Below are 16,636 nucleotides of genomic sequence, written 5' to 3'. Positions count from 1 at the left end.
TAAGAGACAATGTCTTCCCATATAAATTACCATGTCTGCATGTAATAATTTCAACCATGCCAATCTGAGAACAAAGCCAGTGAGCTGCAGTAAAAGATGGGAGTTTGATGATATTGTTGAACCCCTGAACTAACCAACCTCAACAGTCCTTGAGTTTTCTTTTCACATAAGATAATAAGTTATAAACACTTTAAAATATTCAATGGAAAATTATGCTATGTCAGCCATCTTTGTACCCCAAGGTAAAACTGAGAACTACTTATGATATCACAATGAACAATCCCAAAGGAAACAGACTCCTAACTGTTTCTCTTATGAAGATTAACTTAAAATTTAAATAACCAATGCTGAGCATTCACCTTTTTTCAAAAGAATTAGAGTTGAATGGAATTTGAAGAACATTTAAAAATATCACGGGATCATTAATTTGGACTGTAACTTGGAGAAAAATCATCTTTAATTCAAGATCTTCAAATAGATAGCAAAAAATAAACAAACACAAAGCATGTCGTACTTACAAATCAAACACCAAGTAATGGAAGCCCTCTTCCGATATGCTGTCATGAAGTCGCACTAAAACAAAAGAAAAAGAAAAGAGGAAAAAGAGAAGAAAGTTTGTGTTATATGTATGCCAACGATCAAGCCAGACTTTTAATAGGCATCTGTCTCCTAAATTAAAGTGTTAGTAACAGTATTTTAGCCTCTGATGAAACCCAGGGCTTGGGTTCACACAGACCCAAGGTTTAAGTTCTGGTTCTGATAATTACTAACTGTGTGATCTTAAGCAAATTAATTAACTTGTAATGATAACAGTGCTTACACTTTATAAAATGGCTGAGAATATTAAATAAATCAATAAAAGTAAAATAATTTGCATACTGCCACATGAAAATTAAATAAATATTAATAATTGCTATGATATATCTCCACATGTCCAAAGTCACTAGGCTCTAGCAGTTCTTCCACTGAGAGTCTGTTCCTTGCCATTCCCTTTGTATTATCCTAGTCTGGCTCTTAAGAGTCTAGTAAATGGACTCCCTGCCTCTATTCTTTCTTCTTTTCTGGGAAATTTCTAAATAGCACTCCCCGGCCAACTAGCCAAAACAGTTTTTATTATACTACTTCTTTTTTTTTTTTTTAATTTTATTTATTTGTTTATTTGGGGGGGGGTACACCAAGTTCAATCATCTGTTTTTATACACATATCCCCATATTCCCTCCCTCCCTCGACTCCCCCCCACCCTCCCTTGACTCCCCCCACCTTCCCTGTCCCAGTTCTCTAAGGCATCTTCCATCCTTGAGTTGAACTCCCTTTGTTATACAGCAACTTCCCACTGGCTATCTATTGTACAGTTGGTAGTATATATATGTCTATGCTACTCTCTTCCTTCGTCTCAGCTTCCCCGTCACCCCCCGCCCCCCCAAACCTCGAGTTCTCCAGTCCATTCTCTGCATCTGTGTCCTTGTTCTTGTCTTGTCACTGAGTTCATCAGTACCATTTTTTAGATTCCGTATATGTGAGTTAGCATACAATATTTGTCTTTCTCTTTCTGACTTCGCTCTGTATGACAGTCTCTAGGTCTATCCACCTCATTACATATAGCTCCATCTCATCCCTTTTTATAGCTGAGTAATATTCCATTGTATATATATGCCACATCTTCTGTATCCATTCATTTGTTGATGGGCATTTAGGTTGCTTCCATGTCCTGGCTGTTGTAAATAGTGCTGCAATAAACATTATGGTACATGTTTCTTTTGGGATTATGGTTTTCTCTGGGTATATGCTCAGTAGTGGGATTACTGGATCATATGGTAGTTCTATTTGTAGTTTTTTAAGGAACCTCCAAATTGTTTTCCATAGTGGCTGTACCAACTTACATTCCCACCAACAGTGCAGGAGAGTTCCCTTCTCTCCACACCCTCTCCAACATTTGTTGTTTCCAGATTTTGTGATGATGGCCATTCTGATCGGTGTGAGGTGATACCTCATTGTGGCTTTGACTTGCATTTCTCTATTATTATACTACTTCTAAACTCAAGTCACCAAAATCTATTTATCAAGTTATTGACCAAAAATGTACAGCTAGAACTTTTAATAAAATAATCTACTAGTTCCTCAAATTAATACTACTTTCAATTTTCCAGTGAGCTAAACATTCAGTGATAACTAGCCAACACCACAGTTTCTCTTTTCTGAATTTAAAGTACTCATTGCCTACTCCAAAACAACCACACATGTAAAACTCACATACTGTTTTTTCTGCTGTTTATTTTTGCATAAGCCCCCTGACTCCCTTAGATGGTAAACTTCCTATTTATCCAATCACTTAGGGTGGCTTGGCCTCAATGGGAGCAACAGAGGCCAAGAAAGCAACAAACTCATAGGACACAAATGCTTTTGAAAGGTCACCCAAAAAGGATCATGATTTCTACTATGACCTGTCCTTAGTGCTTTCCCCATGCAGTGATGACCACCATATGGAAAATGTGGATTCAAAAGAACACTCAGATGGTCACACAAGCTATTATAATCCACAAGGGGAGTCTGTAGTACCCATGAAATTCCCAAGCTCATGGACATAACAGAATGTCCATTCTTTACAATCGAATTCCATCCCCTTCAGATATCAGCCTTGGCCCATGATAAGAATCTTTTCAGAATCCCTCTCCAGAAATTTCTCCAACGTAGAGAAAGAGAGGGTTTTGCTTCACCCATAATTATGGGTTATCATTTGTAAAATGTGAATTTTCTGTTATCATGAACATGAGAAGAGGGCCCGTCATGCAGGCACCTGGGAGTTTGGCCCCTGCAGCTCAGTCTCAGCTCCTCTAATTGTCTCTTGAGCACATGGAATGTGAACACGCTGTAGTGTCCCTCTCCTTACCTTATTTGTTTCTCGTTGTGTCACCCTTAAATTCATGGATGCAGCCTATTTTATTTTTATTAACAAACTCTAATTCCTGTCCTTTCTTCAGGACACAGAATTTCTTTCTCATCAACACTACCAAACAGGAACCATATTTCATAAGTCTTTGCATCCCTCACAAAGACTTGGCAAACAGTAGATGGTCTTTCACAAAATTGGTTTTGAGCCTTCACCATACCAGGTACTAGGCATTCTTCCCACTTTTGGGACAAATATTCTCATCAAGGCTCAGTACACCTAAATATGTCTGAAACAAAACGACTGCTGTGCAAACAGTTCTCCTGTAACTTTGTGTGGAGGGTAGCCTTCAATTTGCCAGTATCAGAGATCACGTGCTTCATCCACAAATGCAGAGTGACACTAGAGATGAGGAGAGGGAGACTGCTGTGTGCTCACATTTCAGTCATGTGTTTAATTTGCCTGCTACCTTTGCTTCAACTTATGGTACCAAAGAAAATCAAAAGTTTGGCTCAATGATGAGTCGTCCAGTGATAGTCACTCAGCACAGTAAGGAAAGCTAGACCACACATGATAACTCACTGGCTTTCTTATATGACATAGTCTCACAGTTAGCTCACTGAGCAGCTGCAACACAGTCTGTTTAAATGAATTCAAATAATCGTATGGCTACTTAAAGAACTCAGACAGTTACTCTGTGAAAAGAAGGTAGATTTCCATCCTATTAAAGTTAAAATGAAAAGCAAACATCACAATGTGAGCAGCAGGAAGTGACCATTTTTTTTCACCCATTGTCTCAAGGTAAAATCTTCAATCAGAGGTGAGATCTCAGGTTTTCAGATCACAGTTATATAGCTAAACAGAGGTGGATATTTCAGGTACAAATGGAGAAGCATTACTAATTTCTGGTTATATCTGGAATAAAATTTTCTTAGTTTGGTTATCACTACCTTATTAATACTTGGAAATAATCATCATTTGGAAGAAAACAATTTTTGAACAAGTCAAGAGTGGCTCAAGCCTGATAATCAAACATACACTGTTTTGGGTCAAAACCAGTTTCACAAAAGGATTTTGTCAGCAAGCACATGATAATGGTTAAAAATAAACCCATCTGACCAACTTCGATCCTTTTGCATCACAGAATTCTAAAATAATCTCCACTATTTCTAATCAGCCATTTGACCAGGTGAGATTAATTCTGAATGAATTTTGTTATTGATACAGTGGAAAAAAACTAGTGTCATCTTTACTTGGGATAAATATGTACACATTTCCTTCCTTCCTTTACTCCTTCCTTCACTGTGAGCCTCCCTACTTCCTTCCACTCTCTTTTAAAAATAAAGAACTAAAAACACATAACTAAATGAAATTGTTAGAATTTTCATTTATTAGCCAAACTATGTCATACAGTCTTCACATGGATGTGCCACACGTGTGCAATTACTTTGAGGATGGATTTGTTTCCTTTTAAAACTTATAACTCTAACTATTATTCTCACATTATTGGTGAAATGTTAGAGTCTGGAAGACGGTGTCTCGTACAGTCACAGACAACATCTCTTCCTCTCAAGCCCTCTCTGTCAGTCAGAAGTATCCATTCTTCCATGCTTTTTTCCTGTTTAAGTTTTGTCAAGGGTTAAAAATTGTGTTTACTTTTACAAAAGCTTACATTAATTATTCTCTATGAATAACGATTCATTTTCCTTCTTTTTTAAATTAATTAATTTATTTTGGCTGCGTTGGGCCGGCTCAGTAGTTGTGGAGCTTGGGCTTAGTTGCTCTGCAGCATATGGGATCTTCCCGGACCAGGGATTGAACTTGCGTCCTCTGCATTGGCAGGCGGATTCTTAACCACTGCGCCACCAGGGAAGTCCCTTGATTCATTTTTGCACCAAAGGAATTATGGGGTGTTCTGTTCACCACAGCTGTCAGCCCCAGACTGACTGCAGAGCCAGCCTCCAGAGCACTGCGGCTGCTGCACAAGGAAGCATACTGCAGCACGTTTTTGCTGTAACTGCTCTCTGCTATCACCATAAGCTGCACATATGGGTGCCCACAATTAACCTAATTACAGTTGTCCCTAAGATGCTTTTAGAAAGAAATTTTAAAGAAGATAACGAGAAAAGCATTTGAGAAAACAGGTTATAATACACCTCGGTGGTCATTCTTTTCTGAAGTTTGCTCAAAGGTAAAATCATGTCTATGAATAAACGAATTTCCATAAACCAAAACAGTATAACAGTTATCTAGGATAAACATTTAAATTCTAAAGCAGTACGTATGAGATTTATAAGGGGGAAAAAGGTGCTTCTGAGGCTAAAATATTTCCAAAATTTAGCTGACCCAAGGCCTAATCCCTTTCCTCTCTCTCTTGAATGACAAGAGTTAGTATAAATCCCTAAAACTAAACACAGTAGGGCAATGTTGCCAGTGTTATCATAATACTAACAGAGTAATTCATACAGAACAGATTGTATTGCATCCTCATAATCAGTTTGTCAGCTCTGAGCAATGGTCCTGGTTATAAATGAGGTAGATTTCTAGTTTGCTGTATTGCAAGGATTCAGGTAGTTGGATTTGATTCACACACTGGGATGCAAAAATGGCAGCTTGTAAGTCAGGTATTTTTTATATTCTCATCAGCAGTTAATTATATTTCACAGCTAGAGCAAGCATTAGCCAAGTCAGGCCATGCAATCTGCCAGGCCTTCTCAAGAGAGGGATGCCAACATTGAGTTCATTTGTTAACTTAAAATACATATATATTTTTACTAGTTTCAGACATTATAATAGTCAAATAGCAACACTCTAGAGAGAAATTTCACCTCAACCATTACTCCTGGTTCTTTTGTGACAAAGCTGGTCATTTTAGAGAGAAAACTTTTCAAATAGAAAACAAAGCACTGAAAACCAATCTCAAGATAAAACTAACATTTCTAGAAAACTGAAGGTAAATCTGCATACATGCTTTGTTTTTCTTAATCTCTATTTCTTATAACATGAGTAATATATTTAATAAAACAACACCATTTTTAAAATCTCCCCAGTATAAAAATGCTAATTTAAGTTATATGTATTTGAAAAATATATGCACTCTATTTCTTTGAAATATGAAGCCATATATATGTATAGTTTATTTTATTTTAAATTAAGTAGAAAGATAAGCAGATAAAGATATATAGATACTTCTTTTGCTGTTATTGTTGTCAAAGTCAATAGACTTACAGCATTTACACTCTGATTTTCTTTACTTGTCTTAACAAGAAACTTAAAATTTGGGCATAAAAAGTTTGGAAATTTGACTTAGCTGTCCAAGGCAAACAAATAAATTGATCAGACACAGAAACTACAGTTTATTCTAACTTTAGATATTTGAACACATACGTTTCTAAAGTTGCATAAGTGATACGTATTTTGACAATATACTGAGCAATATGCCATTAATAAATGCCACATAAGCCTATTCACTAAGCAAAAATTAAAATAACTTTAATACCAGAAATCAAAAAACTGTTTCAATAAAATTTCAAATTTTTTTAGGAAATGACAAGAAAATCTTTTAAACTTAATATTAATTAACATTAATGTACATTTAAAAGCAATTCATTGCTAATAGTTAAGAAAAAGTTATTAAAATTAAGAGCTTTTTGAAAAAAGCAAATATAATTACTACATGAAAATTCAGTGGGGAATGCCATCCATTGCTAATTTAAAAACTATTCTAAAAATACACAAAAAAGCCACTGGAACACAAGATCAATCATGAAAATCAAAGTACATCAACTCCGTTGACCATGATCTCCATCCCTATTCTCAAATTATCACATTTCCTGAAGCTAATCGTAAATCCAGTTTAGATTAGCTTCAATATCCACAGGATCAGGTTAGTAGTATTTGGGGCTGACTAGAAGAAATCACAATGTCTTCTAACAGTCTAGATCTAGTTACAAGCTCATATTATTCAAAGGAGCTTCTGGCTGGTCAAAATATCTATTACTTGTGAGAATTACAATCTGAGAAGATGGTAAAAGTGAGGAGAAATGACCAATAATTGCAAATTATATGGCCACCAGCTATACTGATCACCAAAAGAACATGAGAGAACAATCAATTCTCTTGCATAAGTCATAAATGACTAAACAAAGACTCTCAGAGATGTTTAATGAAATAGACAAGTAAATAGACAGTCCTTTTAATACTCTTTCCTGCTCATTTTTAATAAAATTATATGTGAGAGAAAATTACAGACTTATTACTAAACCAAGTAAGTAATATCTAGAAATGTTCTTTGTTTTCTTTGAAAAATAATTTGAGATTATCTTGTTGCACATTTTCACTTCTTGGAAAAGTCAGTAATCATTTCAAGTTTCCTTTATTTAAAAAAAAATCTTTCCTCTTCCAATTCTGCATCAATATCATTTATTTCATGTATTTGAATAAGTGACTCCAACTTTCTTCATTCTCTCTTTTCTTGCCTAATCTTTCTGCTATTCCATCTTTTAATATATAGAGCTAAACAGAGATCACTCACAGATAATCTCAAACAACAGGAATATCTAGAAAGGAAAAGAAGCTATTGTCATCAGATGACTTGCATATTAAAGAAATCTCAAGACGGTGGACTTTCACATTGTACTTTAATTATAAGGAACTAACAGAGTTTTGAACTAATACCATCTTTCTGTTGAATTTATACAAAATACACAAACCTACCTACTATGTATTAAATGTGTAAGAGTGTCTGGTGAAGAAGACAAAAAATGGCCATTTGTAATTCCTCTGCTCTTAAGTACCTGAATAGCATCACTAAAATTCTCATTGTAGAATCCACTGTTTTACCACTCTGCCGCCTATAATCTGCGTCAAAAAGGGAAGCCCTATTGCTGATAATTGCCCTCCAGGCTGCTCAGGTGGCTCTACATTTAACCAGCAAGACATCAACACATTAAATGTCTTAAAGTAGTACAGTACTTAGCTACACTTTAAGAATAAACAAAAGCTATGTTATTTGTGATAAACTAGGGATATCACGCAGGAAGGAGTCTGCATCATGCCACAGAATGGATCAGATAAGGATAGTTTTTTTTAAACTGCAGATCAAGGCAATATTTAAAATAAGAATAAAATATACTGAAGTGCATTTCCTATTTAAGGTTACCACTAAAGCTTTGGTAAACTTTTGCTTGAGTTTCATACATATATATTGCACACTTTAAAAAAAAAAAACTACAGATCACAGAAAAATGCTTGATAAGCCCTGGGTTACATGATCCTAGAAGACGATCCTATAAGAGCCTTTCCAACTTTAAGTTTCTACATTTCTACATTTCTGGATGATTATAGCTAATAAACTGTACGGGAAATAAACAATACATTTGTTACCAATACAAGGTTGAATATAATCCCCTACATTTAAGACTTTTCCTTCTTCAACATTCCAACACATTTAAATTTGAAACATACTTCATTTTATTTTGGATCTGTTTTTAATGAATAGCTAGAGAGAAAACTTAAAATGTTTAACTTGACAAATTAAAAATAAGTCCTTTTCAAAAATGTACTGGGCAGATGTGTTGCTTTCCTGACAATAGCCCTTACAGAACAGAATAAATGGAAAGCTTATTAGATCATCCTCTCTTTGCAACTTACTACCATATTATCTTAACACTTGCAACTGAATTTTCCCTAGAGATACACCAGCCCAAATGCTCTCACCTTTCAAACTCCTCTCTGAAAATTCATTTCTTGCATAAAATATTCCTCCAAACTTGATTCACTCCATAAGCAGGAAATATGCGAGTTTAAAATTCTACGAAAATATTTTAAAAATACAATGTAAAACTGTATCGATATTATGTTATCTCAATATTTTTCAATTATAGCAGTCTATTTCCTCTGGATAATACACACAAAGACGAAGCACGTGAAAAAGGACACACTCGTCTTTGGCTCAAAATCGAGGAAAAAACATAAAAGTTACTTATGAACTTATTCATGAGTTAGATATCACTGGAATAATAAAGGATATTAATATATATAGCTACAGGCACTAGTATACTAGCAGTGCCAGTAAGCACCAGGTACCTGGTAATATAATTTTGGTTATGTGTTCAATGGAACAAGTTAGTTCACCCAGGTCGATGATTTTTTTTTTAAGTAAAGAATAATTGCCTGTTTATCATGAAATCAAGAAAGTTATAATGAGGATCAGATATCTCAAACATCTGGTGCATTTGCTTGCCTCATAGATGTCTCAAAGAAAACAAGCCCAAAGAACTCACAATTTTCCCCCTAAATCCTGCTCTACCCAGTGTCTTCCATATCTTTCCAGTTGCTCAGGATAAAAAAATCTCAGTACAATTCTAACTCCTTTCTCGGATGCTGAAAATCGAATCTGAAGGCAAATCCTTCAAAATGTATAAGGAAAAAATTTTTTCCAGGTTTCTACCTGCTCCCATCACTGTCCTTACCACAGCAGCCAGAGTAATCCTGTTAAGACTAAAATCTGATTATTGCCCTCTGCTCAGAACTCTCCAATGGCTCTCCAACTGCCTCTGAGTAAAAGCAAAATCCTATTCATGGCCTATAAGGTCCAACAAAGTCCAGCTCCATCCCCCTCATTTATTTGCCTGGCATCTCCTACCACCACTCTTCCCCTGGCCCCCTACATGCCATCCACACTGGCCTCTTTGCTGCTTTTGGAGAACGAACTTGGGGCAAACTCCTGCCTCAGTCTTTGCACTGGCTGTCTCCTCTGCCTGGAACTTTTTCCCCAGCTATGGTTCACTACCTCATCTCTTTGAAGTCCCTACTCAGCTTTTCACCTGTTTTTGTAAATAAAAGTTTTACCGGAGCACAGCCATGTCCCTCTGTTAATATATAATCGATACGTAAACAAGTTCTTTCAAGCTAGGACTGCAGTGTTTAGTAGTTGCAACAAAGACCCTATTGCCACAAAAATGAAAATATTTACTATTTGGCCCTTTACAGAAAAAGTCCGCTGACTCCTAGAGTAGAAGAAAAAAATTATTGAAAGGGAGAATACCGCTCATGAGAGGCCAGGGTGTGACACAGACAATCTACATGACTAATTAAAGCCACCAACAATGATGGTTAGAAGTGGGGAAGGAGAGAACATAGTAAGTCAGCTCTTATATAATACAATAAATGAGGGAGGTACTGAGACAACAGTGGGAAACTGCAGCACTGAGAAGTATAGGATGTTGTCATGCAAGGAAATGTGTTTTAAAGATGGGATGGTAGAGATGTTTTAAAGATGGAGGTGAGGGCTACTGAGGCAGGAGGTATTAACAGTGGTTTTGTAAAAACAGTGAAGAACAAGAAAACACCTATGCACCCCCAGGTTCAGGGGTATGTGGAGGACACAGCAAATAGCCAGCACTGTCCAGCGCTACAGCACACTCAAGAGAAAGCCAGACTGCAGTTAGCACAAGAAGAAGTGAACATTCAGAGACCACTAGGAGAACAGACAGCACTCTGCAAAGATTATGACATCAGATTTGTTATTTTATAAATAAAAGGAAAAGGAAAACTAACAAAAGGTGCTAAAAGTTGGCAATTTTCTCACAGTTTAGATATTAACCCAGGAGTTAATTGAAATATTGAAGATTTTCTCTTTGATAGATTTTCACATTTATTTTTCTTTTTTAGAAGAAACATTTTCAAATATATTAATTTTTAAAGACCAAATTTAAGGAGTATGCGCTTCTGTCATTTTATTACTATCATACTCCTAGAGGGTTCTAAATCTTATTAAAAATGTTAATGTATATGTCCTGTATTGACAGCATCTAAATTGCTTACAGGACAATAGTTAATCTGATTTCTTTCATATCATAACAATTTCAATATCTTCATGCTCAGTTTTAATTAAGTTTTCTTTCTAGTTCTTATTTGCCAGACAGGAATGCTGGAAAAAATGAAGGAAGAAGATACATCTTTAAATTTGCTCTCAATAAAAACTACATGGCATTAATTCTTTTTATTTATTTATTTTGATGGAAACTGATTCTGCCAACTCTACTCCTAAGCAAAATGTTATGTCAGGCTGACCTTTAATCCTGAACAAAAAATATTAATATATTTTTGGAACACATTTCAGATTTATTGGTAAATATTTTTACCTCTATAATCTTGACCATAGTCTTCATTCAGAGACTCTAAGCCAATGGGATAAATGCTTAAGGAGCTTTATGAAGGCTGTGCCTAAGATATTTCAGAAACAAAGTTCTTGGTCAAGGGGAGTAGCTCATCCCTTCAGTTATTCAGCCAATTTTCCTGAATGCTACATGCTGGGGATGCAACTGTCAACAAGTCAGTAGTGGTCCGGCCCTCACACAGTTTTCAGTCTTTGGGACAAAATCATCTTGCTAATTTTGTGACTCTAATTCTAGATGAGCACAGTCCCACCTAAAGCATATCCCAATAGTTTCACTTCATGGTCATCTCATTACCCACACCTATGGGAGCATATGAACATGTTACTATGTGGCAAACACATCTATACATCGGCTTTAACTAAATGCGCTGTAAAATGTATAAATATAAATCTGTACGGGGCTACTAAATCAACAGTCTTCATCCAGTGACCAACTGATTTCATCAAACATATTTCCCTGGTTTTTCTTTTTTTCCTGAATTGGCTTGCTATTGAGAAAACTTAACAAGTCATTTAACTAAAAGATGTATTTCCTAGTAAACATTAATTTAACATCCCCTGTGACTCACCAAATCCATAGCCCCAAGGCAGCCATCATTTCAAAATGCAAATCTGATTCTATCACCCTTGCCCAGATTCAAATTCTTCAATGGCTTCCTATTGATTTGATGTTACATAGCAAACTCCTTGACACAACCCATTTATCATATAATTTATCATCCAAACTGGGACACGTTGAGAGTGAAAGAGGGTGATTAATTATCGCATCAGTGAACCAGGACGGCTCTGGAAAAGAGGTTAGCTGGGTCACCCACCCAGAAGGCTCTCCCTCTGAAGAGGGAGTTGAACTCCCCCTCCTCTTTGCCTCTAGCAAAAGAGGTCCTCTTTGAGACTCACTCGGTACTAGTTCCCTCCTGTAACGAGCCACATCTTCGGTACTAGTTCCCTCCTGTAACGAGCCACATCTTCCTTGTTAATACCGTTGCTTGGCATTCTCTTTCCTCCTCTCCAGGTTAACCCTTATCCATCCTTCAGAACGTATTTTAAGCATCACCATCTCATCAGGAAAGTCCCCTCTGATTCCCAAATAAGCTCTCATAGCACTGCCCATCTCTCCTTCATAAAACTGGTCACACTTGCAATGATGACTTTGATTGTGTGATCATTTGACTAACAACGTCTTTCCCACTAAACAGATCACTCAGATGACTAGATTTGTATGCCCCTAGGAAATATTCAGTATTTTCACAGCATCAGACACCTCTGTTAAGAATCTATATATACTCAAAATAGACAAAAGGACACATACATGTTCCTTGAATATCATAATAGGACACTGTCTAGCTGGCTGAAGGATTATCTAATTCTCTAAGATAGTATCTTTGTTCTGATTTATTATTTATTATTTTTTAGGCCCTAATCACGAGTCTGTCAATTCTGGCCCATGGGCCAAATCAGGACAGCAGCCTCTTTTTGTACAGCCAATGAGCTAAAAATGGTTTTTACATTTTTAAGTGACTGTAAAAACAAAACAAAACAAAAAACTAGATGATACTGGACAGAGAACTCACATGGCCTGCAAAGCCTAAAACATCTATTACTGTACAGAAAAAGTTTGCCAACCTGTGAGTTTGGGTATTTCACTTGCACAAAATGAATGACAGTAGGAATGAGTCTTATCTGTTAGCAATGCAAATGAGTGTTGTGATAAAGTGATGTAAATGGGTTCACAAAAGTTATACTTTTATTGCCTGTAGAGCAATAATCATTTTAGTACTGTAGCAATCTCATTCCAGAACTCTTTCTTTCCATATATTTCTGTTACTCACTTATGTTTTTGAACCAACAGCGGCATCCTGCTAGTTCCCCCACTGATTAATTAAGTAAATCTCTGATAATATAGACAGACATACAATGCTTTAATTGATGGATAATATCACATTATATGGATATACCACAATCTATTTAACCAGTCCCCTATGGAAGGACACTTGAATTGTTTTCAGTCTTTTGTTCTTCAGCCCTATTGCTATCACTCACCCTCAGTGAGCTTCCCACTGTTATTGGCTATAACAACACATGAGCCAGGATTTCGAGGCCTTCTTTGGTTCAGAGGTATTTAACTGATAACCTGTTGTTTGTACTTTATCCTTCAGACGAGCAGGACCTCATATTGTTCCCTAGGAGACTGACCCTATTTGACCTTTGAGACCCTAGAGCTCCCTTTCCTGCACTGTTACCTAGTCCAGCCGCTACTATGGAAACCCTATCTACCCTTTAAGCTGAAATGCCAGCTGCTCATGATCCGTGGACCTGACATGAACTCCCCTTCCTTTATTTTCTGCAGCCCTTTAACCCTCACTTCAGGTAAATTTAAAGAAAAGGCAAAGTAAAAATTACCCATTGAAATAAAGATATGAAATGTAATCAATCTTGTTTCATCATTTTGGAAGTAACACATCTTAAGACTTATTTGATACATAATCAGGAACAGAAAACCAGAGCCAGGCAGGGTGTACAATGGAAACACGGCTTGAATGTAACTGATGCAAAACAAAAACAAAACAAAGCAGAATCTTTGCAATCACTTTGTAATATTTTTGGTATAAGATAGTCTTGCAAATTGGTAAAAAAAAAAAAAAAAAAAAAGAGAGAGAGAGAAATGGAAAAGAATTGCTGTTGTCCCTAAGTGCCTTAATCAGTTAAAATGAACATTCCTGCTTTACTTAGTATGAAAGTCAGCCATATCCTTTGGCCCTGGCTTTATATATATTTAGCAACTTTCTGTTCTTAATGTGCTTTCTAATGTGAACTCGCACACAAATGAGACAACACACTGAGCAGTCAACAAGGTGTTGCCCCACAAGGTGGTGCGCTCCTTGAAATCTGCTGCTGTGTTTCTGCTGTCTGTATTCACTGTGACTAGCACATTCTGGCACATAGAAGAAACTGGGTAAATGCCTTTTAAAGGAATGAATGAATGATGGTATTACTCTATCAGTGGGTTGGTTTAGGCTAAGACAGTCTCCTAAGACATCTCTTGAAGAATGATAGACCCACATATCTATAATTACAAAATAAACATAAAGTTAAACTTTGGAAGTGAGGTGACCCATAATCAAGACAGGCATACTAAAATTTGCCAGGAAAGCTGACTTGCAACTTCCTACAAAAAAAATTAACATCCTTTTAGCTATAATAATACTTAACAAATCCTGCCTTGTCCTGAAGTTTTTTGCGCGTCCTTGACAGAAGCAAAATCCACTCTTCTCTCTGACCACTCTGCACATGGAATAATGAGGAAGCGGCCACCTGCCTAGTCGACCAGATGTCTGATGATCAATTGAAAAGACACAAGAATTGCAGCCAGATCAGACTTATTTTCTAGTTAGTTACATACGCCTTCTTTAACCATGAATGCTAAAGGCATGGAGCAAGCACTCAATAAGCAGTTGTTAGTAATGAATTCACTTATTCTTTGAGTAAATATTTATTGTGTTCCTACTCTGTGCAAAGTACTGCAGGTACTAAAAATGAAGCAGGGAACAAAATGTGCCTGACCTCACAAAGCTAATGTTCAAATGTGGGAAAACAGACCAATGTCAATCAAACAAGCAAATGTACATGTAAGAGAGTGATAAGTGCTCTGAAAAACAATAAAGCAGAGTAAGGGAAAAGTGTACCAGGAAAGGAAGAGGGAGAGTATTTGGAAAAACTTCACTGATAAGGTGAATCTTGAGGACAGTCCAGAGGAAATAAACAGAGCAAGCCATGGGGATGGCTCAAAGGAAAACCAGATGGAAGACAGAGGGAATGCAAAACTACACTTGCTATGTTTCAGAAACTGTGTCTGGAGTAGAGGGAACAATGGAGAAGATGAAGAGATGAAGTCAGAGGTGTGAGTATGAATGTGAGTGTGTGAGGTGGGGTAGGAGGGATAAGGGCTTTAGAGGATGGTATTATAAAGGGCTTTGGCTTTTCCTCTGAGCTACAAGGGAATTCACTGCAGGGTTGTGAGGAGGGTGTGATGTGTTGAAAACACTGTAAGGAAGCAAAGGCAGAAACACAGAGAAACTAATATAAAAAGCCAGGTGAAAGATAGTGGAGTTTCACGCAACGCTAGTGGCACTGAAGGTGCAGATATGTTCAGACTCTGGATGTATTTCTAAAGTGGGTACTGACAGGAACCACTGCTAGATTAGCTGTGGGATGTGAGAGAAGAGGAATCAAGTATGACATTAAGGGTTTTGTTCTGAGTAACTGATATACTAGAATAGGTGAAGATGGAGGAGGAGCAGGTTGAAGAGACAGGAGTACATTGGAAATGCCAAACATACATCTAAATGGAGAAATCAACTGGGCAGTAGATAAACAAATTCATTCTTTAGTGAATGAAATTTACTCTTGGCTTACTTGAATATAGCACATTAAAACTAGGTATCAGAACATTACATAAAGCGTTCAAGAATAAGACTCTGAAGTAGGAATGCCTAGACTCTAACCTTGGTTCTGTCACTTATTAACCTTTTGATCTTGGACACTTAGTCTCTGTCTCAGTTTCTCAGTTGTAAAATGGGAATAATAAGAGGATCCTTCCATTGGCTTGTTGTGACAATTAAAGGAGATAATACTCATCAAAATCTCAAAACTGCGCATGGTGCATAAAAGGACTGGCTGAGTGTCATATATTATTGTTATCATTAAATTAAGTGACTACAGCTATTAAAGTAAAAGGAGTGTTATGAAATGTTTGTTTTCAAATTTGAATCAAATACTTTTCATAAATTAATTTGCATAATTTTGTGGGAAATAAATTTTCTCATCCTTGTGGTTGGCACTAGGTAGCTACAGTAGGATGCATGACAACAGAGTTTCAGCAGATGGATACTCAGAGGAAGAAAAAGCTTCCTGACTTAATCAGGAAGCTTTAGCCCAGGACCAACTATTAAGTAGCTTTCTCTCCAATCTTGGCAAAGTACAGAATGGATCTGGTCCTCATTCTCCATATGCAAATTAGGAGGCTGGAGTTAGATGGATCTTAGCTGTTTCCTTCAGCTAGAACAATCTACCAGCATCTAACTTTAAGAAATATTTCTCATAACACTGATTATACAAATGAAGAGTTAAGCTTTTATGTGGGGATGTGTAAAAAAAATTTTTTTTAAGTAATAAGTTTATTTCTACCCATGAATAAGGCAGCAAATTATCACCTGGAAACTTCCCCTTATTTCTCTTAAATCATTAATTGCCAAAAGATGCTCTCTTTGAAACTAAAGGAAGTAGAGAAAAAATATCAATACCTTTCAAATAACGATGCTGTTAATTCTGTATAGAAATGCGTTCCCTTAAAAGTGACTCTTTCAAAATGAGTTTTCCACAATTTTTCACTACAACAAATTTTAGATTGCTTAGTACAGTCGGTTCTCACTGTTTGCGGTCGTTGTGTTCTATAAAGTTGCCGCAAACACTGAGTTAGCGAATGCTCCTAGGGGAAATACAGGATTAGCTTCCTGCAAGCTTCTAGTCACAACATTTTGGTCAGCTAATGTAGGACCTTGTTTTATGC

At 36.6% G+C, this 16,636-nt stretch overlaps 1 protein-coding gene across 8 annotated transcripts in view; it reads right to left on the bottom strand.

The window, feature by feature from the left end:
• The window catches only part of CAMK2D (calcium/calmodulin dependent protein kinase II delta), a 284,123-nt gene that overhangs the window by 143,216 nt on the left and 124,271 nt on the right, over positions 1–16,636 (bottom strand). For all 8 annotated transcript variants that reach the window (XM_057705222.1, XM_057705215.1, XM_057705216.1 and 5 more), the window contains exon 4: positions 519–573. In XM_057705222.1, coding sequence (XP_057561205.1) covers positions 519–573 — 55 coding nt within the window. The remainder of the gene's footprint in view (positions 1–518; positions 574–16,636) is intronic.

The sequence above is a fragment of the Hippopotamus amphibius genome, chromosome 13, assembly GCF_030028045.1.
Source record: "Hippopotamus amphibius kiboko isolate mHipAmp2 chromosome 13, mHipAmp2.hap2, whole genome shotgun sequence".
Lineage (NCBI taxonomy): Eukaryota > Metazoa > Chordata > Mammalia > Artiodactyla > Hippopotamidae > Hippopotamus > Hippopotamus amphibius.
Note: the sequence above shows the minus strand (reverse complement) of the source record. Positions and strands in the feature narration are given on the sequence as shown.